We start from the raw sequence: 24148 nt of genomic DNA on the forward strand, positions 1-24148 counted from the left end.
TTTCTAATCCATCAAGCTTAAATTTTAATCCCCCTATCTGTTCCATTAAATTGTTCTGCATCTGATTTAATGCCCCCATAAAAAAGTCTTCAAAAGATGACTGAAATATTTTGAGAGCATCCTGCGGCAACATGATTCCCTCTATCATTGAGCTAAGCAGGAGAAATTCAAATTATCATATAATAATATAGAATGAAGACACCAATACAGAGATTTAGTATCCCTTTACCAACTAGTCTAAATCAATTTCTTCCCCAAGCAATAATGGTTCATGTTCAACTGATTTCAATAATTATTCATTATTTGCCTTCCTCTTGCACCACTTAACCCTTTCAAACACTCCACTCACTACCTCTTGCAGACTACATACACTCACTTCTTCATTCATTCTCCATCCTAACCCTTTCTCATTAACCATACACTTTTACTTAGACCCACACACATTCACACACTTTTGTAAATTATACAGTGATAGACTAACAGCATTTAATTCCTTGCTTTCCCTCTCTTTCTTCTTTCTTCCTTCAGTCCTTCTGTTTCCCCTTTCTTCCTCTTCTTCTTTGTCCGTTTTCCCCCTTTTTGTCTTTCTGGTCTTTCTAGTCTTTAAATTTCTTCTTCCAAGTTACTTATATTATATTGATCAAACTCAGTCTTTTAATGAACTATTCACTATTCTACAGCTCTTAGACCAAAAAAAATAGTCCACCTAATCCTTAATATAAATCAGATCTTCTATAACATTGTATATTTTCTCCCATCCGATCTCCACAACACGTAGCAATCTTTACACACAGTGTTTTAAATGAGTCTTTAGTTTTAGGCAAGTTTCAAGAAGTTTACTTTCTAACTCGAGGTCTTTCCGCTCTTGTAGCACAGGGTTGTCACTTTCTGCCTCCTCTCTTTTCCACGCCCTTCAACAGTTATGGTGTTTGTTAGCCATGGAGAGGAGGTGAGATAGGGAAAGAAAAAATCAGTTTGTTCCATCGGTGCCAAATCCGCTGCTGCTGCCACCGCCCACCTCCTTTCCTCCTTCCTCCGACTTTGTTCCTCTGCTCCTCTTGCCAGCCACAAAGTAGTTGTCTCAAAGTAGTTCTCTCAGCCACACCCACATACACGACCGAGGCAAGCCCAATTTGCAGCCATAACAAAAAGCGCCTTACTTCAGGTATATACTGTCCTTTTTTTTTCCTTTTCGTCTCCTCTTAGTCTTCTGTTTTTGGGTTAGTTTCATTTACTTTCGCCAAACGCCCTCCACCTTCACCTCTGTCTCCGGTAGCTGAGACTCTCTCACCTAATGGCGCACGATGCGGTTGGGGCAAAGGGAGGGTAGAAAAGCCAGGAACCTAAAAGTTCCCCCGTGCCTCTCCCCAAGACCCCTTCTGCTAGCAATGCTCCTCCGACGGGAGCTTGCTGGGTCCTAAAACCCCCCAAGCCGCACGGTTCGATCCGTTCCTGCCCTGATGGCTTGAAACGCGACCACTTCGTCTCGGAAGTGCCAGAGTCATCCCTCCCCTTTCTGATTTGTTGCAGGCCATGAAGGAAAGATCGGGATGGCAGCCATCCAGCTGAAGGAGGGGCTGCCATTTGATGGAGAGGAGCTGTACAGACATGCCAAAGACTATCTGCCAAACTATGCCGTCCCACACTTCATCCGCATCCAGGTGAGGCACCTTTCCTTTGCATTATTCTGTGGCCCATATAGAACAATGTGTATGACAATACTGGGTACCAATTCACAGCTCTGTCCAAAGAAATCAGGACTGCTGAGAGCCACTGAGGTCTCCCCAAACAAAGGTTCTCTCACCCCCTCTACACTTATATCCAGAACACATACAACTTGCCTGATTTGAACAGGTATGCTGCTGAGTTCCCTCCACAATGCTTACTGATACTCCTGTACTTTTGTACCATAGTCTTCCCTACTCTGTGACCTTGAAAGAAATGTGGGTGGCTGATTCAGGAAGAGGAAAAGGAGGCTTGTTGCTGTATCCATACAACTAAGAGGTGGGGAATAAGAGAAGGCAACGGAGGACCTTAAACCAGTCCTGAATGCTTGCTTAGCCATGCCTCTAAGCATGTGCAGAGTATCCCCCCAAATGTTATTTCTCTTTGCACAGAGCCTTCCTTGATGGTCTCCCATCCAACTACAAGCCCTGGTTAGCTTCTAAGATCAGGCTATACCGACTGCTTTCCCTCCCTCTGACCTCTTGGCCTTCTCATAACTCTTTGAGGTTGCTTGTATTCACTGCCATTTTGTTTCGCATTCAGAAAGCCCTGCAGATCACGGGAACTTTCAAACACGTCAAAGGCCAACTGGTGAAGGAAGGATTCAATCCCGCAGTCATCAGCGATCCCCTCTTCTTCCTGGATGTGTCAGAGAAATGCTACTTACCTATGACTCAACAGATCTATAGCTCCATTTCAGAGATGAGACGGAAGCTGTGAAGAAAGCGTCCAGGCACACGTTGGACGATGGAGTCCTTCACAGTTGACACCCAGAAAACGATGGTTCTGAACTTTGTGACTGCTGACTTCAAGGGGAATGATCACCTCAAATTCATTTCTAATCTGAGACTGAACTGGGAGATGTATGTGTATGTAGTTGAAAATCCTGCACTACAAGTTAATTAGGGAGCACATGTAGTGGTTAAAGTGTCAGACTAGGTAGAGGGGTGTCAAATTTATTCGTTATGAGAATCGGATCTGACATGTGAGACCTTGTTGGGCCGAGCCACGTGTATCACAAAATGTAATGCCAGGTAGTGGAGATGTAAACTTTTTAAAGGACACAGCCAAATACAATTAAAGATTTTTTAAAAACTTAAATATGCTTAAAACATTAGCACTGGTTGGTTTTAATGGTGCTTTTTTGGTATCTCTCCTATGTAATCCAGGGAACTGGGCCAAGGAAGCTCAGGTTCTTTCCTTCCTTCCCCAGGGGACTAAGAGGGGGAGGAGCTTCACCCAATAGAAGGAAGAGATGCTTGACTCAGTAGCTCTGCTGTACGACTGAGCAAGCCTGGCAAAGCAAGCTGTGATGCAAAAAGAAGCAAGAGAGAGGAAGAAGGAAGCAGATGACAGCCAGTTGCTTGGGGGCCTGATAGGAGCCCTCTGGGGGCCTGATTCGGTCCCTGGACCACATATTTGACACCCCTGTACTAGGATCTGGATAACCCTAGGTTCAAATCCCCACTCTATGGTGAAATCCTTTTTTGTGTGTGTATTTTTGCATTTGGGTGTGTGTGCGTGTGTTTGTGACCCGTACCTGGAAGTCATGGCAACCTCTGGTGACTTCTACTGGTGCATGGAGGACATTCAGAGAAGTGGCTTGTTAACCTGCCTTTGCCTCCTGACTCTGGTGTTCTCTGGAGGTCTCCCATCCAAATACTTGCCAGGGTTGGCCCTGCTCAGCTTCTGAGATCCTATGAGATTGTGCTTGCCTGGGCTACCCAAGCCCAGGCTGTGTAGTGGAATCTTGATGCATGACTTTGGACCACACACACACAGCCTAACCTACCTTACAGGGTTATTGTGAGGACAAAATGGAGGAGAGGAGACCTTTGGGTTCCAGTTGGGGAGATTGGCATGATATAAATAAAGTAAATAAATAAAATAATTTTGGGAATTTTTAAAATCCTATTTCTGACTTTATGTTCTTTGAGCATTGTGCCCACATGAGTTGCAAAACATATCCACCAGACGGCAGTCTTTCCCTGAAAGAAATGTTACTTTGGGGGTGGAGCCAGGAAACTTTGGGGGTGGAGCCAGGAGACATTAGGGGTGTTGCCAAGATCAAGGCTGTGACAAGCATCATTGAACTCCAAAGGGAGTTCTGGCCATCACATTTAAAGGGACGGCACACCTTTCAATGCCTTCCTTCCATAGGAAATAATGAAGGATAGGGGCACCTTCTTTTGGGGCTCATAGAATTGGACCCCCTGGTCCAATCTTTTTGAAACTTGAGGGGCATTTTGGGGAGAGGCACTAGATGCTATACTGAACATTTGGTGCCTCTACCTCAAGAAACAACCCCCCCCAGATCAATTCTCCATGATTTTCTATGGGAATATATATCCATAGGGAATAATAGAGTTCCGAGCAGACATTTCCCTCCCCCCTCCCTGCTTTCTGATGACCCTGAAGCGGGGGGAGGGCCTCCAAACCAGGGGATCCCCTGCCCCCACCTGGGGATTGGCAACCCTAAGCTGAGACAACTTAGCTTCTGATATTGTTGCCCATGAAAGAGAGATGAATCAATCGTTTCCTAGATGGTTTTCTTTTAACTGTATAATCTCAAACTGTTGTTGTTGTCGCTAGACATGAAGTTGCAGCTTCAGGGAAAATGTGTGCAGTTCCAGAGGAACATTGGACTGGTTTAAAAAGTCAAGGCCCTAGTACTGCCAGATTCCCAGTTCTGGGACTCGATGTGATGGAATGTAACATAAAGAGAAGATGTACAAGTACATCGTCTCATAGAATTACAGAGTTGGAGCAGACCTCCAGATTCATCTGGTTCAACCCCCTACACAATACAGAAATTCACAAATTCACAACCCCCCCCCCCCACACACACACCCTCAGTGCCCCCTACTTCATGCCCAGAAGATTGCCTCACCAAGCACTATGAATACAAATGACAGTCACATCTCAGTTCCAGCTTTTTATTTAAAAAAAATCTCTTCTCTTTTGAGTGTCTGAAAGAACAAATTAAGATTTGAAAATTCAGGCCATTTTATCCTAGAGTGGCCAACCCAGGGCTTTTCCTCTCCAAACAATACATTCTACACAGAAAGCAGAGTGAAGGGGTAAAATTCTGAGGTGGGAAAGTAGAAAGTAGTATACCACTTTAGACTGCAGGTGGGTGACTCCATTTTTTAAAATCCCCCATGCTGTAGAAGGGGGGAAACCCAGGAAAATAAATTATTTGAGACATTCTAATGTTTTCTACTTGCACTGTGTCTTTATGCAGGGTACAGTTCAAAAATAGAATCCCTGATCGATCCCATTTTTGTCCCTGTTTTTGCCTTTGGGGAGATGCCTTGTTAACATTGTATTAGCTGTGTCAGTTTTTCAGGATTCAGTTCCCCCAACCAAGGTTTCTAGAAGTTTCTAGAACTCTCAGAATAGATAGACCAGTGATACTCAGTGGCTCGGGAGCCACATATGGCTTTTTGATGTGCAATCTGTAGTTCTTCCGAGCAGTGTTCCTCAATGTGTCCCATGTTTCAGAAAAGAGAGAAAAGGCCACTGACAGAACATTTCCTCACCTATCACCATGCAGAAGATGATATGAAGCTCTGTGTTATGGGTTATGATAAGGAGAATTTGGTAAGATTGAGCAAAAAAGCTGGCTGAATCACACAAAGATCCTTCAGTCAGACCAGTGCCATTTCAAGGTCAGTATTGTCTACTCTAACAGTGGTTCTCCAGGTTTTCAAGGAGAGGTCTACTCATATTGCATTTTACCATGGATATACCATATACTGAACTTGGAACTTTCTCTGCCTCCCCCATTCCCCCAATACTTTGGCTTTTAAAACAGTAGAAAATAAGAAATTTCTGAGTAAATTAATATCCCAAATGCCGATGGGTCTTGGGCAGTAACCTGCAAATTAGGGTATTATAAGCATCTCTCAGTTTTCATCTGAATTGTTGGGAAGCATTATTGCATTTTTATTTCTAACATCAAGCATGTAATCATATGCAAGACACACAGCAAAGAACAACAATAATAGAAACCTCCAAAAATCCATTAAAGAATAGCTTGTGGGTATCTTTTCTCCTTAGAGTACCCAAAGAGCTATGGTGATGAAATATTTGAATAACACATAAGTAATTGAAAAGAACAAGTAAAATTCCTTCTACAACAAGAGGTAAATCAAGGCCCAAACCTATTCATCCTGGGCATAGTTTTGACATAGAGACTTAGGGCCAAGATGGCATCCCTAACAGCCGCTGGGGAACTCCTTTGTGGCAAGCAATGTTCCCTCTAGGCTGTGGAGTCTTGTGAGCAAAAATTCTACTTTGTGTGCTACTGGCATTAAAGTTGTGAGCTACTGCATAAATTAATTTACTCTAGGGCCATTTTTCCTGAGCTGAGACAAAAATGTGTGAGCTGGAGGCTAAAAAATTGTGAGCTAGCTCACACTAACTCAGCTTAGAGGGAACACTGGTGGCAAGGTACGCATTCTGGTTGGAACCATCTGGTGTAGGGGGAAGAAGGGCTTCCGCCTCCCCTGTGCCATTTTTCTGACCTAAAATGGTGCTGGGGGGCATACAGGCAAATAACGCCTCCAAGCTAGAGTTGCCAGGTCCATCCTGACCACGGGTGGGAGATGAGTGTGAGTGCTGGATTCAGGTTGGGAAACTCCTGGAGATGTGGGGATGGAGCCTGGGAAGGACAGGGCCCTCAGAGGGGTACAATGCCACCGAGTCCACCCTCAAAAGCAGTCATTTTCTCCAGGGGAACGGATTTCTGTAGCCTGCAGATGAGTTGTTATTTCAGGGGAACCTCAGGCCCCACCAGGAGGGCAGCATCCTTACCCTCAGCACTGTTTCAAGTTAGAAAAATGACTCAGGGAATGCTGGAGTCCCCTGCAGTGTTGTGACCCCATGGAGAACCAAGCTCCCATCACTCTGTTAAAAGAATTCCCATATGGGTACTCACTGCTACAACATGGTGCATCATTGGGCAGATTCAGGTTCATCATCTAGTTCAGCCCAAAGTTTGGTGTGGTGGCTAGACTATCATGCAAAAGCATCTCATGTCACCTCTTCTAAGGTTTCTAAAGGTAGAATATGTTACACACAACAGTAACCATGTGTTTTTTTAAAGTCACAGATTTGAGCAAGTACCACTCAGAAACCAGCATATCTACCTCTTGTCGCAATAGGACAGATGAGAGGAGCTGGCGAGCTGCGTGATCACATCTCTGATTTCTTTGTTTCTCAGACTGTAGATAATGGGGTTGAAGAGAGGGGTGAGAACAGCATAGATTACCGCAATGATCCGATCATAATGCAGGGACCCGATCCATGTCAGGCGCATGTACATGAAGCTGATGGTTCCAAAGAAAGCCAAAACCACGATGAGATGGGAGGCACAGGTGGAAAAGGCCTTCTGGCGCCCTTTCGAGCTCTTGATCCTGATGATGACTTGGAGGATCTTGGCGTATGAGAAGAGGATAAGAAAAATGGGGATGAGGATGACAACTGAGTGAAGGGAGAAGTCCACGATGATGCTGGTTGATATGTTGGCGCAGGCCAGGCTGATCAGCGGAGGGAAATCACAGAACATGTGCTTGATGTGATTAGGGCCGCAGAAAGGCAGCTGGGAAGTCAGGATGATTTCTGGCAAGGGACAGGTGAAGCCACACGCGCAGCATCCCAGCACCAGCTGGAAACATAGTTTGGTGGTCATTGTGGTGGAATATTTTAATGGGGTGCAGATGGCTAAGTACCGGTCATAAGCCATGGCTGTGAGCAAGCAAGCCTCTGTGATCCCCAGTGCGTGGAAAAAATAGATTTGCAGAAGGCAGCCATGGAGAGAGATGGATTGAGTGCTTTTCTGAAGGTCAACCAGCATTTTGGGCATGGTAACAGTGGTGTAGAAGACCTCCAGGACAGCCAAGATGGCAATAAAATAATACATGGGGATATGAAGACGGGGGTGGGCATAGATGAGGGTGAAAATGATGCTGTTTCCACTCAGGATAAGCAGGTAAATCACCAGCAAGACGAGGAAGACGGGCATGTGAAAATTCTGTAGGTCCAGGAAACCAACCAGCTCAAATTCAGTCACTGATGTGGAATTGATGGGTTCTGCTTCTGCAAAAAAGCCCAGACACAGGTTTCCTTTGTCTATGAGACTTTGCCAGTGCCCCCAAGATGGTGTAGTGATTAGCATTTCAGACTACTGAGAGATCCAGGTTCAAATTCCCAATCTGTTTAACTAGCTTGACCAGCTTCTAGATGGGGCCGGGAGAGCCTTCTGAATTATAACTGATCTCCAAATGACAGAGATCAGTTTCCCTGCAAAAAAATTGGCTGCTTTGGAGGTAGGGTTGCCAGGTTCGATTCAAGAAATATCTGGGAACTTTGGGTGTGGAGGAGACATTGGGGATGGAGCCAGGAGCAAGGTTGTGACAAGCATAATTAAACTCCAAAGGGAGTTCTGACTATCACATTTAAAGGGACCACACATCTTTTAAATGCCTTCCCTCCACTGGAAATAATGAAGGATGGGGCACCTTCTTTGGGGGCTCATAGAATTGGACCCCCTGGTCCAACCTTTTTGAAGCTTGGTGAGTGTTTTAAGGAGAGGTGTTGGATGCTATGCTGAAAATGTGGTGCCTCTACCTCAAAAACCAGCCTCTCCCCCAGCCCCAGATACCCACAGATCAATTCACCATTATACCCTATGGGAATCAGTCTCCATAAAGAATAATGGAGTACCCAGCAGACATCCCTCCCCACTTTCTGATGACCCTGAAGCGAGGGGAGGGCCTCCAAACCAGGGGATCCCCTGCCCCCGCCTGGGGATTGGCAACCCTATTTGGGGGGTAAACCATGTGGCATTATACTCCACTGAGGTCCTTCCCCTCCCCAATCCCACCCTCTCTAGGCTCCACTCTCAAAGTGCCAGGTATTTCCCAACTAGGAGTTGGCAACCTGAACTCATAGGGTGACTTTGAGCCATTTGCTCTCTCTCTCAACCTATCCTACCTCTCAGGGCTCTTGTCATCATAAAATGGAGGATAGGAGAATAACATTGCAAGCTGCTTTGAGTCTCCATTGGGGAGAAAGGTGGGGTGAAAAAGCCTAAATAAATAATGCAAACAGATCAGTTCCAAAATAATCTGAGGATCCTTAGCACATATTAATTTATTCAAAATATTTCTATCCTGCTTTATCTCCTCAAACCCAAAGCAGAAAAAGCATACACCATGTGTGTGAAAACTGGGGAGCGTACAACAGGAAAAGCCTTTTAAAAAAACCTCCAGAAATGTCTTTCTGTTCTTTGTGTATAGAGCACCTAATGATGATGATGATGATGAAGAGGAGGAGATTAGATTTATACCCTGCTTTTCACTTCCTAAAGGGGTCTCAGAGCAGCTTAAAATCTCTTTTCTCTTCCCCTCCCCACAACAGACGCCCTGTGAGGTAGGTGGGACTGAAAAGTTCTCACAGAAGCTGTTCTTGAAAGGAACATCTCTGCTAGAACATGCAGGTGCATACAGAGAGTAGGGAATCAAACCCAGTTTTCCCAGATGAGAGTCCACGCACTTAACCACTACACTAGGGGTGGCCAACGGTAGATCTCCAGATGTTTTTTGCCTCAGCCCCAGACATTGGCCATGCTGGCTGGGGCTGATGGGAGTTGTAGGCAAAAAACATCTAGAGAGCTACCATTGGCCACCCCTGCACTACACCAAACTGGCTCTTTTAAATAAAAGTAAAGCAGATAACTTCAATTCTCAGATTTCTTTTGGGGAAAAAAACAGGGCTTGAAGTAAATTGTGCGGTCTTCCTTTTATGAATGCATAAATATATATATTAATACATAACCCACCCACCCCAGCCTGCAGTTGCTAGATTTGGTCAGTTCTAGAATGTCAGGGTCAATCTTCTAATTCTTGCCACTTGTCTCCTACATACACTCCAAGCTGTTTTTTTTTAAGGTTGCAGGTGAGACCCCATAGTTTTGTCCAGCAAATTCCTCCCCCCTTCTCTGGATTACTGTTCCCAGCCATCACAGAGTTTGCTGATGTAATGAGGAGTTTCCACTTTATAGAGCCATTTTCCTTTCATGTTTTCTAGATCAGAATTGTCATGTTCCTGGAGTCAAGTCCTAATCCTGCCTAATAGTCACATTGAATCAGATTAGTGTCTTTCTCTCTGCTAAAAAATGAGATCTAAAACAACTGCCCTAGGGAACAGTCAAAGCAGTTAATTATGGTAATTTTTAAAAAATCCCAGCCCTTTTCTGTATAGCCTTCAGGATCTTACATTCAAGGTCATCTTCCTCTGGAAAACACAGTTGTAAATAAATTAGAGGCCAGGATATGCAACTGCTGATTGCACAAGTAAATCAATCAGTTTTAAACCCACTTTGCATACACAGGGCGAGTCTGGGGTGTTTCCATTCATACATTCCATTCATACTCCTAGTGATTGAATTTTGCAGACTTCAGCTGACTGGATTACATAAAATTGAGTCTTCTTGCTTGGTTTTTTAAAAATAAAATATTGTGAATTTACTGCCATTCACAGACTCCATCCTTTCCACTGTCCCTTTGCTCTCTCTACTGAAATGAGTTCTTGCTAATAGGGCTCATAGAGTAAGAAATATGCTAGTCCTTGGGGCAGCATTTTGCAACCCTTTTTGTGCCCTCTTTTTCTTTTCTCAGTAATGTGTACAGACAAGTAAGACTGCCAACTCTGGCTTGGGATATTCCTGGAGATTGGGGGGGAGTGTATGGGGACAGCAGAGTTGGGGGACTCAGCAATGATGTGATGCCATTGAGTCCAGCTTCCAAAGCTGCCATTTCCTCAAGGGAGGGAGGGTCTGATCTTTGTAGTCTGGAGGTGAGTAGTTCCCAGAGAACTGCCCTAGGAAGTGGGCAGTTGGCGCTCTTAATGGCCTGGAGTGCAATCAGATTATCAGGTAATTCCTCACAGAGCACATTGTTATCAAAGGGACAGCTAGAGGGACCAAATTAAAAGGTGGCAGGCAGCCCATAATCATATAAAGATCCTTTCATGAAAACATATGGAGTTAAGTGTGACGATCTGTGGCAAAGTGATACTTAGACTTTCAAACACATGCATCTCCCCTCCCCTTCCACTGGCTTTCTCATCCCACATCCCCTGCTGAAGGGCAGGACATTCTTTCTCCCTGGCCAGTTGGCAACCTTTGCTTCGCAATCCATCTTAGATTGGAGTCACCTACCCAAAGACTCAAGAAAGAGTGTCCATAGATTTTCTTGTCCTTTTCATGGATTATTAGAGTTGTCAACCTCCACGTAACTGGAGATTTCCCACTATTACAATTGATCTCCAAATGACCAAGATCCGTTCCATTGGTGGGTGCTTTGGTGGGTAGACTCTATGTTATTACACTCTGCTGAGGTCTCTCCCCTCCTCAAGCTTCACCCCCCCAAATCTCCAGGTATATCCCAACCGGGAGCTGGCAACCCCACACATTGTGCTATTGTTCTACCAATATGATAGCCCAGTCTAATTCATAGGCCTGCAGTAACTGGGTTTGGGCTCACAGCAAAATCACATCCTGACCTATCTTGCCACTGGTGTCAATGGCACCATCAGAATCAGTATATATGACACAAATTTAAGAAATATTTCAAAATGTCTAATATATCAAGAATCCATAATGAACTATTATATGGTGATGGCAGCAAGAGTGGTATTTGCATCCAAATGGAAAGCTGAAATATGCCCAGAATTGATTGACTGTAAAAAATGTATTAACTGATTATATGACAATGGCAAAGTTAACATCTTACTTGCACAACAGACCAAAATCCTAATTTCAAGAAAAATGGAATGTATTTTTTGCATATATTATTAGGTTGGAAAGCTTTAAAGATTAAAACAAGAATAAAACAATAAAAGACCAAAAGAATTAAGAGACAGAACTGTGCAATATAAATTTAAAACGTTTATGCTTACAAATGATCCAAGGTCAGAAATGTTAAAGAATTGTTAGGAATGAAAATGCAATTGTATGTAGACTAGCCCAAAGCAAAAGTATATAAGTAAATTGTACATAACAAATTAAGATTTATTCAACAACTATAGAAATAGAAAAAAATTATTAATTATAATTTATTAGGCAATATTGATTGTAAATGATGGTCCCCTCCAATTTTAATACTTTTGTCAACCAAAATATGACTGTATGTATAAATGAAACTCTGTGGTACTTCTATCTTATCTTACCTTTTTCAGTGTTTGTATGGTTCATATAAAAATACATACTATCAAAAAAAGAGAGAGAAAATGGGTTCCATATTGCCTTGTTGGATGGGCAACATGGGTTCCAGATCTGCAAAGGATGGATATGAATTAGCACAACCTTCACTGATGTTAGGTGTTTATCAGAACTCAGCCACCAAGAATGCAAGTATTCTGGCCAAGAACATGTGGAATAAAATGGGGCTCACCTGGGCACGTATGGAGTGCCTTTCCCACATGATCAAGCTATTACAACTCATCCCACATACCTGTGATTATCAAGGGGACTTCCATTTCAGGAGATGTGGCTTCTGAGGAGGTGTGAGTCCCAGCACCTCTCAAAACATTTTCTACTGAGGTAAACAGAAGAAGAAGAATTGCAGATTTATACCCCGCTCTTCTCTCTAAATCAGAGACTCAGAGCGGCTTACAATCTCCTATATCTTCTCCCCACACAACAGACACCCTGTGAGGTGGGTGGGGCTGAGAGGGCTCTCACAGCAGCTGCCCTTTCAAAGACAACCTCTGCCAGAGCTACGGCTGACCCAAGGCCATTCCAGCAGGTGCAAGTGGAGGAGTGGGGAATCAAACCCGGTTCTCCCAGATAAGAGTCCGCACACTTAACCACTACACCAAACTGGCTCTCTGACTTTTCCGAAAGGTTCTCTGACTTTTCTGACTGCCAATTATATGTTTCAACCACTGAAGCAAAGGTAGAAACCAACAGTCTTCCACCCTCTTGAACCTTCCCATTTAATAGAATCTGAAGACAAAGAAGTTAGTGGACATACTCCAAAAATGTATTAAGTCTCACCCTTTTATGTATAATGGTACTTGGCAACTGGGACTGAAACAGGACATCTTCAGAAGATTAAAAAAACATTTGGATGGAGATAGTTCATCAAAGAGAGGGAAATAAAGCTGTTCTCAACAGCCTTCCATGGGGACATCATTATTGTCTAGACTGTCACTCACCCATGGGAGTTCACCTCAAAGCAAGACTGTTTTTACTAGGTAGAAATGCAGGAGGGGTATTATAAACACAACTGCCCTCAATATAACAGGATCCACAATCCCCAGGTGCAGCCTGTTCAGTGGGGCTCTCTTCACACTTTTGCCAGCAGATCCAACCCAGTGGATCCAGCTCAGTAGCTTTCACTGCATCAGCTTGTTACCTTTGAAGCATGTCTGAAGAAACATTATGGGTAACTCACAAGTGTTCATCTCTCTTGGCCTGCCCTTCAGATATCTGAGGAAGCGAATGGTGACTCACAAAAGTACCTACTCTGCCAACATTTTTTTAGTCTTTAAAGTGCTTACTCTTTTCTGTTACCTCACAAGGTTGTCATTGTGAAGGTAAAAGAGGGGGACTGTCCAGAGCTCCTGGAAAGAAGTGCCGAATAGAACCTATGTGGCAGATGGCTAGGAAGACCTGGGGTAGCATACATCTCTTTTCAGCAGTGTTTAGTCTTCTCTGTAGGCATAATCTTTCTGGGGAGGCTCAAACCTAGATGTAGTATCTCCAACCAGTTCTCTATGCCCTGTCAGCTTCCCAGTTCCCTAGAATCTGGAAAATCCAGTTCAAATCCCCATTTTGCCATAGAAGCTTGCTGGGTGGCTTTGGGCCAGTCTTATATTCTCAGCCTTGCCTACCTCACTGGGTTGTTGCGAGGATAGAAGGAAGGAGGGGAAAACAATGTTGTAAGCTGTTTTGGGTCCCCATTGGGGAGAAAAGTGGAGTTTACTTAGCTAAAATCAATAAATGTACTGATGGGTTCTCCCAGATAAGCGGCCCCATGGCGCAGAGTAGTGAAGCAGCAGTACTGCAGTACTGTGGACTGAACTCTCTGCTCACGACCTGAGTTTGATTCTGGTGGAAGCTGGATTCAGGTAGCCGACCAAAGTTGACTCAGCCTTCCATCCTTCTGAGGTCGATAAAATGAGTACTCAGCTTTGCTGGGGGGGGGTGTGTGTGTGTGTGTAAAAGACTGGGGAAGGCAATGGCAAACCACCCCATAAAAAAGTCTGCTGTGAAAACATTGTGAAATGATGTCACCCCAGAGTCGGAAATGACTGGTGTTTGCACAGGGGACCTTTCCTTTTCTCCCAGATAGTTCTAGACCCAATAGCCACATCATTTCAGACTTTAAAGGGAAAAGCACTGGTCGAATATCATCTGTTTTGCCTGCAGAAATCCCCAGGCTCAGTTGTCACTCTCTCCAGTTGAAAGGATGAGGTAGGAGGTAAAGGCAGAAATCTTTACCTAAGATCTTGGAAAGTTGTTGGGAATCAGTGAAGGCAAACCTGACCTTGATAGACTAGTGGTGTGCTTCAGCAAAAGACAGTGTCCTGCACATATCTGAAAGAAATGCTGGAGGAGAAACATAAAACATGAAGAGCCCTGCTGGATCCAACCAATAGTTCAGCTAATCCAGCATCCCACTTCATACAGCAACAAACCAGTTGCCCTGAAGGCCACACAAACATGGTACAGAGACAAAGACTTCACAATGTAAGAATGTACAAAAAAAAAATCCTTTGTTATGAGCAGCCTGGAAGGAGTGTGAGCCCAGGGCCAAGCTGGTACCTCAACAAGTAAGCTGGGCTGGAATTAAGATGTTTTGGTTTGCATATTATGCCTTTTAATATAGAGAAGTGATCTCCATAATGAGAACAAAATCTAGAACTTTTATGATTCTTTGTTTATTCCCAATATTTATCCCACTCTTTTTCATCAAGAAAACCCAAGATGGCTAAGCATACAAATATGGATATAGATCAAGATGTACAACTGTGTTTGTCTGTAGCAGTAGAAAACAGCAGGAGTCCAGGAGCACCTTAAAGACTAACAAAACTTGTGGTAGGGGATGAGCTTTTGTGAATCGCTGCTCATTTCTTCACAGCTAGAATGTGAGTTCATCTATCCTATAAATTGGAAAATGGAGTGATTTTAAATGTCAAATGACATTAACAGGCAAATGACAATAAAAGTGTGATTGGATTAGGTGTGATATGCAAAGGGGGAGTTGAGGTGGAGAAATCAGCATTGGTATTGAGACAGGAAACCTAGTTCTTGTTTCAGTTCAGGTGGATGCATTGTCTTGAGCTTCATTATCAGTTGGATTTAGCAGTCTCTCTAATCTTCATTTGCAATTCCTTTGTAAGAGAAGTGCTACTTTTAGGTCAGATACTGAATGTCCTGGAAGGTTAAAATGTCCCCCACTAGTTTTTGAATGTTGCAGTTTCTGATGTCCATTAATGTCCATTATGTCCATTCTTATGTCCATTATGTCCATTAATTCTTTGTCAAAGGGACTGGCCTGTTTGTCCAATGCAGAATGGAAGGGCATTGCTGACCCATGATGGCATAAATCACATGAGACAGTTAGCAGGAGTATGAACCTGAGATGGTAAGGCTGACGTTGCCAGGTCCAGTGATGGTGTTGCTAGGATCTATATGAGAGCAAAGTTGGCCTCTTGGTTTCTGGCAGGCATTGGTACCAGAGTCCATGTTACTGTTAAGTAGTTTATAATTGAAGGTGAAAAGTTGTTTTAGGTGAGCAGACTATCTGTAAGCAAGAAAAGGTTGCCCCTCCCTCCAGTCCCTGCATAAGGGAAGTGTTACTATCCAGCATAGGTTGTAGGCCATTAATAACATGCTGAGATGGGAGCTGTAGGTGACCAGCAGTGGTGTTCTGTTGTCATTTTCTTAGGGCTTGTCTTGTAGTAAGCTGTCCCTAGGATCATTTTGGCTTTTCCAATCATATGAATATAATTTCCAACTATACGAATATAATTCAGATAAGATGATGAGAGAAAACCTCTCCCACACGCTGCAAACGGGAAATGTTGAAACATAGCAGCAAAGAAGGTATCCTTCTAGTTTGTAAGATGCAAGATACATACAGCTAATAGGACTGCACTGCAAAAATGGTTTTACAAACTTACTTGGATAAATGATTAGAGACTGCAGTCTATACTGCTGAGTATAGCTGACTGACTGTAAGTAGTAGGATCCTATTGTGTAATTTCTCTATCGTTTAATCATCATGTGACTACTTATGCTATGCCCAGGCCTCAGCAGGAGCTCACAGAAGCAGAGCTCTGGATCCTCTCAATTTAGTGTGCTTTTTCTTTCTTTCTTTCTCTCTCTCCCCCCACCCCCCAATACTTGCTTCTGGGCTCCATTGTTCAAACCCCCTGTGAGAATTTGACTGAACTCTAAGATTTGACAAACTTTCTAATATTTCCCCCCACAAAAAAATGGGAAAATAATCAAAACATATCAAGCAGACAGATGGAAATCTTCATCATGCCACTGTGGCCACATAGGAGAAAGTAATTTTAAAAGTTTGATGGGAGTAAGGTTTTATGATGACCATTATAATTCAAGAAGCATTTGAAGGTAGATGCTGAGCTGATATAATTTAGTACACCTTCCAGTGATGTCAGGGGTGTGTGGCAGATGCAAATGAGTTGTGCTAATAAGCTCTGGCACCTCTTTTTCTACTAAATGACCCCTGGCTATGCCCCAGTTCCTTCTGGTAGTTCCAGACTCCTGCCCTTTATTTCCTAAAACATTGTTTTTTGAATACCCCGTTTTGTTGATTGTACTGATGTACTATATGTAATCTGCCTTCAGCCCCCATGATAAAAGTGGATTACAAATAATGTTAACAAACACCCACCTAATACAAAATCTGTCTTCCAGCTAAATCCTCCTTGAAAATGTGTAGTGAGCTTCCCCCATAACCTGCTTGTTTGCAATCCTAGCTTTCATGTGCTGTATATATTTATAAAATATTTATACTGCCTCTGAGTTCCCAAAATTGTTTTCAAACAAAACCATTAAAAATAGCAACATAACATTAATTGGAATCCTAACATTTAAAACATCACAGACATAACAGTAGCAAAAATAATCACACAGCATAAATTAAGGGATGCCAGCTTCCAGGTGGGACCTGAGGATCCCTTAGAATGATACCTCATCTCCAAACTACAGAGATCTGTTCCTCTGTAGAAATGGATGCTTTGGAGGGTAGACTCCATTGCATTGCACCCCACGGAGGTCCCTGCCCTCCCCAGGTACCATCCCCCAAACTCCAGGAGTTTCCCAACTTGAATCTGGCAACCCTATGACCTGCCCATCCCTCACTGGTGGGCAGGAGGAACCCAGCAACCCTACCTAAATTCTACCTCCCAAAGACCAAAGGAGTAAAAGAAGTTTTAATTTGCTTCCAAAAGAAGGTAAATTCTTAAAAGCAATTCTTTTATTGTTGGGGCAGCCACTGAGAAGGCCCTGCTCCCAACAGTTGCCAACCTTGCATCTGAGATTATCTTCATTGGCAGATAATAAGGTACAAAAAAGTTCACACTGGAAATCAAAATGACAATCACTGTAATACCCATGTCAGAAGCATCCACAATTTTAAAAGATCCATTATAAGAATGATAGCCAAAATGCATCAGCATGAACCCTTTCTCCAGGTCTTGAATGATAGATTGGGAAACTTAATGATTTTTCTAATCTCTTCCTGAATCTCTTTGTTTCTCAAGCTGTAGACAACTGGGTTGAAGAGAGGGGTGAGGACAGCATAGATCACTGCAATGACTCTCTCATACTGTAAGGATCTGGATTGAGTCAATCGGACATACATAAAGCCTGTTGTTCCAAAAAAGGCAAAAACCACAATGAGATGAGAAGCACAGGTAGAAAAGGCCTTCTGGCGGCCTTTAGAACTCTGGATTTTACCTATAACGGTCAATATCTTTACATAAGAGAGGACGATCAGGAAGACCGGACCAAGGATGACCAAGGAATGGATGATGAAATCTGTCATGATGATACTGGACATGTCAGCACAAGGGAGATGAAACAATGGAGGGAAATCGCAGAAGATATGCTTGATGCGACTGGGCCCGCAGAATGGGAGTTTGGAAATCAGGATGATTTCAGGCAAAGGACACGCAAAGCCACAAATGCAGCATCCAGCCACTAGTCTCAAGCAGAGCTTGGTGGTCATGGTGGCAGGATAGGTCAATGGGGTGCAGATGGCTAAGTAGCGGTCATAAGCCATGACTGTGAGCAAGCAGGCTTCTGTGATGCCCAGAGCGTGGAAGAAATAGATTTGGACGAGGCAACCAACGAAGGAGATGTGGTTTTGCCTCTGCAGCAGATCCACCAACATCTTGGGGATAGTGACCGTGGTATAACACATCTCGAGGGTAGCCAGAACAGCAATAAAGTGGTACATGGGGATATGGAAACGGGGACTGGCCTGAATGAGGGAGAGGATGACCGTGTTGCCCAGGAGAATGAGGGAGTAAGTGAGAAGTAAGGAGGCAAAGAGGAGTGTGTGGAAATGCTGCAGATCCTGGAATCCAACTAATTCAAACTCTGTCACCTGGGTCTTGTTAGCCGTTTCCATCTCTGCTTTTATTATGGCCTAGAACAACAAAAAGGTATGATCCATTCCTGTAAAAAAATGGAAAATGGCTTTTTAAAAAATCAAACAGACAAATAAAGTGCAGCGCCAATTCATTTAGCAGAATGCAACAGCGCTATGCAGTGGTTATAGTTCTGAACAAGGATAAAACTGGGATCCAAAAGCATCATGAAAGCTGATGAAATTTATCCTATCATAAGCTTTTGTGAGTCAGACCTCGTTTCACCTGGGCTCAAATCCTCACTCTACTGTGGAAGCTCACTGGGTGACCTTGGTCCAGTCACACTTTTCCAGCCAAGCCTACCTCAAAGGCTTGTCGTTGTGAAGGTAAAACTGAGGAGAGGAAAATGAGGTCCCTTGCCCTGATCTATTTGGAAACAGAAGAAGAAGAGCAGGAGGAAAGGACAAGATTGGATTTATACCCCACCCTTCACTAGCCAAAGGAGGCTCAGAGTGGTTTACAAATCTCCTTCCCACCTCACAACAGACACCCTGTGAGGTAGGTGAAGCTCCCAGAACTGCTCTTGAGCAGAACAGCCTTGAGAGAACTTGTGGCTGCTGACCCAAGGTCACATCAAGAAGAAGAAGATTTTGGATTTATATCCCATCGTATATGCTGAATCTCAGAGTCTCAGAGCGGTCACAATCTCATCTACCTTCCCCCCCCTCAACAAACACCCTGTGAGGTAGGTGGGGCTGAGAGTGCTTTTACAGCAGCTGCCCTTTCAAGGACAGCTTCTATGAAAGCTATGGCTGACCCAAAGCCATCTCAGCAGGTGCAAATGGAGGAGTGGGCAATCAAACCCGGTTCTCTCAGATAAGAGTCCACGCACTTAACCACTACACCAAACTGGCTCAGTGGGTTTACATCAGCGGGTTTATGTGGAGGAATGGGGAAGCAAACCCTGTTCTCCCAGATAAGAGTCTGCAGACTTAACCACTACACCAAACTGGCTCTCAAGGGCAAAATACAAGCATGTCAAATAAATAACAGCTTCAAGGCCTACAAAGAGAAGACTCTCTCCCCCCCCCCCCCCGATTTCCCCTTGCAGGATTTTATAAGCTTTTAGATACTTAAAGCAGGCTGATTCTTCCCATCCCAACCTCTCCTCTATCTGACTTTCAGCTGCATTTTCAGTCCTTTACATTTTACTTTTATTCTCCCCCCCTCCTTTTCTAGTTAAATCACAAAATCACTATTTTCTGCATCTCCCCTGTGTTGGCAAAAACTGTTGCCTTGTCCCATATTCTCTGTCCAGGGAGCAACAGTTTGCTACGGGGAAATCTTGAGAGGGGGCAGTGAAACATGGGGGAGGAATTGGAATTTATTTTATCATTCTTGCATGTAGCATATTGATGGAGGCAAAAAAATAAAATAAAATACGCTCGGGCCAGCAATTTGTCCATTAAAAATTTCAGAGGGTTAGCTGTGTTGTTCTGTAGTAGAATAGCTAATTCTGAGTTCCGTAGCACCTTAAGATTTTTGGGGTATATGCTTTTGAGAGTCAAAGCATCTAGCAAAGGGAACTTTGACTCATGAAAGCATATAATCCTCCACCCCATCCCAATCTTCTTTGTCTCACAATTGCTAGGGGACTCCAATCTAAGCTAGTCCATAAAAGGATGCTGAAATGAATTCATAACTAAATGCTGGGCTGTTAGAGTACTATCCTAAATAGAGTTACACCCTTGTGAAACTCCCACAAATGGGTAGCTTCTGTCTTACATATTTGCAAATCTAAAGAGAAACCTGCCCTGGTGTTTGCATAACAGGAGTTGTGGCCTGCTCAGTTCCTCCTGATGAAGTTAGTTCAACAAAGCTACCAGTCAAAGCAAAAGGGGGAGAGGGAATACAGAGAGAGGGACTCTCCCTGGGCAGCCAATTTGTATGCAAAACGATATCAATCAAGAGATAGCAGGAAAGGTTCATAAGTGTCTTAAGGATGAGATGTTTTCCTTTGTTAGGACCCTCAGGGTCTAATCTTATCTTTCCTTCATTGCCTTGCAGCCCATCAAGGTAATCTTGATTGCCTTTTAACGGGAATGGTTCTGGAGAAGTGGAAAGCTTGCACAAAGTATTGTGGTATTTGGGGTGGTCTTAATCACATTTATTACTGCACCTGGAGTTGCCAACATACCTGGGGGGGGGGGAATTCCTGTCCCTGTCTCTTTACTAAAAGTTTCATGTGTCAAAACGAGTAACTGAAGCTTTCTGTGGCATGGAGGTGGATAACATCCAAAGGGGCACTTTGTTCTAGTGCTGCAGACAAACATGGCTGCCCACCTGGATCTATCACCATGTGGAAATGTCAGTGCTGGGAAAATGATTGTTTTCATTTGCTCTACATACTTGGAACAAGTTTGGCTTCCAGAGATGTTCAAAGCGGTGGCCCCTGGTGCATATTGAGAGCCAGTGTGGTTAAGTTGTTAGACTAGTGGACTCTCTTGCTGGATGACTTTGGGCCAGTCACACAACATCAGCCTTAACCTACCACAGAGGGTGCTTGTTGTGAGGGAAATGATGTAAGCTGTTTTGGGTCCCCACTGTGGAGGTAAATGAAGTAAATAAATACATTTTGCTGACTATTGTTCAGATAAAGGTAAAGGTAGTCCCCTGTTCAAGCACCAGTCGTTTTCGACTCTGGGGTGACGTCGCATCATGACATTTTCACGGCAGACTTTTTATGGGGTGGTTTGCCATTGCCTCCCCCAGTCATCTACACTTTCCTCCCCAGCAAGCTGGGTACTCATTTTACCAACCTCTGAAGGATGGAAGGCTGAGTCAACCTTGAGCTGGCTACCTGAACCCAGCTTCCACCAGGATCAAACTCTGGTCGTGAGCAGAGTGTTTGGACTGCAGTACTGCAGTTTTAGACTCTGTGCCATGGGGCTCTTTTTATTGTTCAGATACCTAAAAGGAAATAAATCCCATCAAACCAATTGAGGTAATTAAGTTTCATTTTGTAAGGTGAATTTTCACCAGAGAGATTGCCACCTTTCCTTGGGTACCTTACAGAAATGCCTCTTCCCTCAAGCCAGACAAATAGAAATAAAATTATGATAGGGAAAAGAGTGATGAAAGGAGAGGACAAAGTTTCAGATGGGTAATCATGTTGGTCTGAAGCAGCAGAACAAAGTTTGAGTCCAGTGGTACCTTTAAGACCAACACAGTTTAATTCTGGGTGTAATGAGCTTTGGTGTGCATGAACGCTTTATCAGATACAACTTTGTTCTATGATTTCTATAGAGATGTAAGTCACCACAATGGCACCTTTGCTGGGAGAAGCATACAGAGTTCAGCTCCTTGACTGGCAGCCTGTCACTCAAATGTTTATGAAAAACTTCTTTAGTCTTCCCCACCACAAACACACTTCAGTCAATCTTACTGGACAGGAGCAGAACCCAAGTGCTTCAGAGGACAGCCCTCAATAACAACAAAAAGAGGACTGACCTCTGAAAAAAGGGACATATGGCCATCCAAGTCATGAGAGAACTCAGTCCTACAGGAAGGAGATTTCATCTTCCTTTTCAGAAAAACATACTGCTGCATGTCAAAAACTAGCATAAATGAGAGAAAGGTTTTGTCCTCTCACCTTGCCGGGCTGGTTATCTATTCATCGAGAGTTTTGAAGTGGTGTGGTCCATTCAATCTCCTCAGCTTTCTGCCAATTTAATGCCTCATCAGTGCTGCCAAGAACCAACATGCACCCCAAATAAATAGGTCCTTGATCCCCACCTCATCCAAAATATATATAAGAGTGGGGGGGGGGCTGCATATATCTTCCAAAGGAAGCTTACCTGGTTTCTCAGGTCCCCATCTTGGCTGATCCAAGGCACATCTATCTCCTATGAATCAGATTTAAGGTTGTAGTCCTGTCCACATTGTCCTGGCTGAAAACTCATTCTATGTAGCAGGATTAACGTATGAGTAAACATTAGTAGGATTACACTGCTAGTCATTTTCAGTATCGCAAGCCTGTCATTTGTGATATTTGCAGTAAAAAAAGAGAAACAAGTTGCACAAATACTCAATCAGAACATCTCAGATGTCCTTCCCTTTTCATCTAGTTATAACCATAATGTACCTGACATACAGAAAGAATTATTTTCTCATCTTGTTCAGAAGCGAAATTGGTGCCCCTGTCAAGGAGGACAAAATATAATCCCTTGTTGAGGTCCCTGTAGATGCTCCTTGTTGTTTATTTCTGTGACTGCTGCTCTTCAGAGAATAATCTTCTCCCTCAGGAAACATTTTACCCAATGGACTAAAAATAATTATACTTTAAAATATGAACATGTCTAGAGTGTTTGTCTGGAAGAAACAGGATTGAAGTTAACAGAACTGGTTCCCATAAGAACCTGACCGGCTTTTGAGATCAGCAACTGAGATCCTATTTCATAGACCTATATCTGGTGAACAGTGGTAGAGTTGCCAGCTTCCAGGTGGCCCCTGGAGATCTCTCATTATTACAACTGATTTCCGGACAATAGAGATCAGTACCCCTGGAGAAAATGGCTGCTTTGGAAGGTGGACTCTGTGGCATTGTACCCTGTTGAGGTCTCTCCCCTAAAAACCCTGCCCTCCCCAGGCTCCATCTCCCCCCTAGATCTTCAAGTATTTCCAGTCCAGAGATGGTAGCTCTTCTAGGTGACCACAGGCAGGACTGGGCTTTCTCTGGGATAGCATGTCAGTTGTGGAAGGAATTACACACAAACACACTCTGTATAGCTCTTCCTCATTAAAGTTTTGGGTGCTGGGTGTTTGGCTGGATTCTGTGTTTCTCACCATCATATAGATATACTTTAAAATATGAACATATATAGTTCTGATTTGTATTTCAAATGCTTGGGGTTTTTTTTACTCCAAATGCAATGTTTTGAAATTGATTTTAAATCCTCTTTCTACGAAGCAGCTTTTCTCATTGTTGAGGTTAGGTTTCAGTTTTGTGGACTGTAACAATTATGACATCATCTGTTCAGAGGCAGCTAACAAACACTGTGACAATCAATAAAGGTTCTTTTCAAAGAGCATTGATAGTGATACAAAAATAACATTTTAAAAAGGATCCCCCCTCTCAGCTTTATTAATTTGTGTGGTTGAGTTCAACTGTTCCCTCTGGTTTAATTACTGCAGAGAAATCTGCATGTAAATATTAATATTTGTAAACATTGCCATAAGGAAATAGTTACTATTGCATATTTATAGTCTGCTTTCCTCCTAAAAGGAGATACAAAGTGATATATAACATTCTTCTTTCCTCCATTTCATTCTCACAACAGACCTGCAAGGTAGGTTCAGATGAGACTAGTCCAAGGTCAGTTGCCCAACAAGGTTCCAAAGCACAGCAGGAATTAGAACCTGGTCCTTCCAGATCCAAGTCTGGTACTCTAACCACTACATCACGCTAGCTTTCCTATGATCTGGTTACTTTTATTGCTGCTGCTTAAATATTTTAAATTTATTGCTGTAGAGATATATAATGGCATGCTATTTATTTTATCATCTGTGGGACATTTAATTTTGAAAGGAAAGGGCATCCAATTTTTAAATCAATATTTGCCACACACTTTCTCTGAAAGCTCTAGTCATAAATCCCAGACAAGAAAATCACTTCAGAATAATGAAACCAAAGTCCCAAAAAGAACAACCCAAGCTTTTATTCAGCAGAGCACAGCATAAACTCAATTCACCAACATGATAAACACCAATCTGAGGGCTAGGT

General features: G+C 43.3%; 3 protein-coding genes across 3 annotated transcripts in view; 1 reads left to right on the top strand and 2 right to left on the bottom strand.

The window, feature by feature from the left end:
* Positions 1–3634, top strand: part of SLC27A5 (solute carrier family 27 member 5) — a 33106-nt gene extending 29472 nt beyond the window's left edge. The window contains exons 9-10 of the mRNA XM_060255958.1: positions 1531–1661; positions 2269–3634. Of these exons, the coding sequence (XP_060111941.1) occupies positions 1531–1661; positions 2269–2445 (308 nt within the window). The 3' untranslated portion in view covers positions 2446–3634. The remainder of the gene's footprint in view (positions 1–1530; positions 1662–2268) is intronic.
* Positions 3635–6874: 3240 nt separating this feature from the next.
* On the bottom strand, positions 6875–7906 carry LOC132584551 (olfactory receptor 6N2-like). The gene has a single exon (XM_060256456.1). It carries the CDS (start codon positions 7904–7906, stop codon positions 6875–6877), a length of 1032 nt encoding a protein of 343 aa, XP_060112439.1.
* Positions 7907–17444: 9538 nt separating this feature from the next.
* On the bottom strand, positions 17445–18421 carry LOC132584553 (olfactory receptor 6N1-like). The gene has a single exon (XM_060256457.1). The coding sequence runs from the start codon at positions 18405–18407 to the stop codon at positions 17445–17447; it is 963 nt and encodes a 320-aa protein (XP_060112440.1). The 5' UTR covers positions 18408–18421.
* Positions 18422–24148: the final 5727 nt, after the last annotated feature.

The sequence above is a fragment of the Heteronotia binoei genome, chromosome 15 (assembly GCF_032191835.1).
Source record: "Heteronotia binoei isolate CCM8104 ecotype False Entrance Well chromosome 15, APGP_CSIRO_Hbin_v1, whole genome shotgun sequence".
NCBI lineage: Eukaryota > Metazoa > Chordata > Lepidosauria > Squamata > Gekkonidae > Heteronotia > Heteronotia binoei.

What these genes read in the sequence shown, in the direction of transcription:
- LOC132584553 (XM_060256457.1), bottom strand. Translation starts at nt 18,407, where the DNA reads ATGGAAACGGCTAACAAGACCCAGGTGACAGAGTTTGAATTAGTTGGA.
- LOC132584551 (XM_060256456.1), bottom strand. Translation starts at nt 7,906, where the DNA reads ATGCTAATCACTACACCATCTTGGGGGCACTGGCAAAGTCTCATAGAC.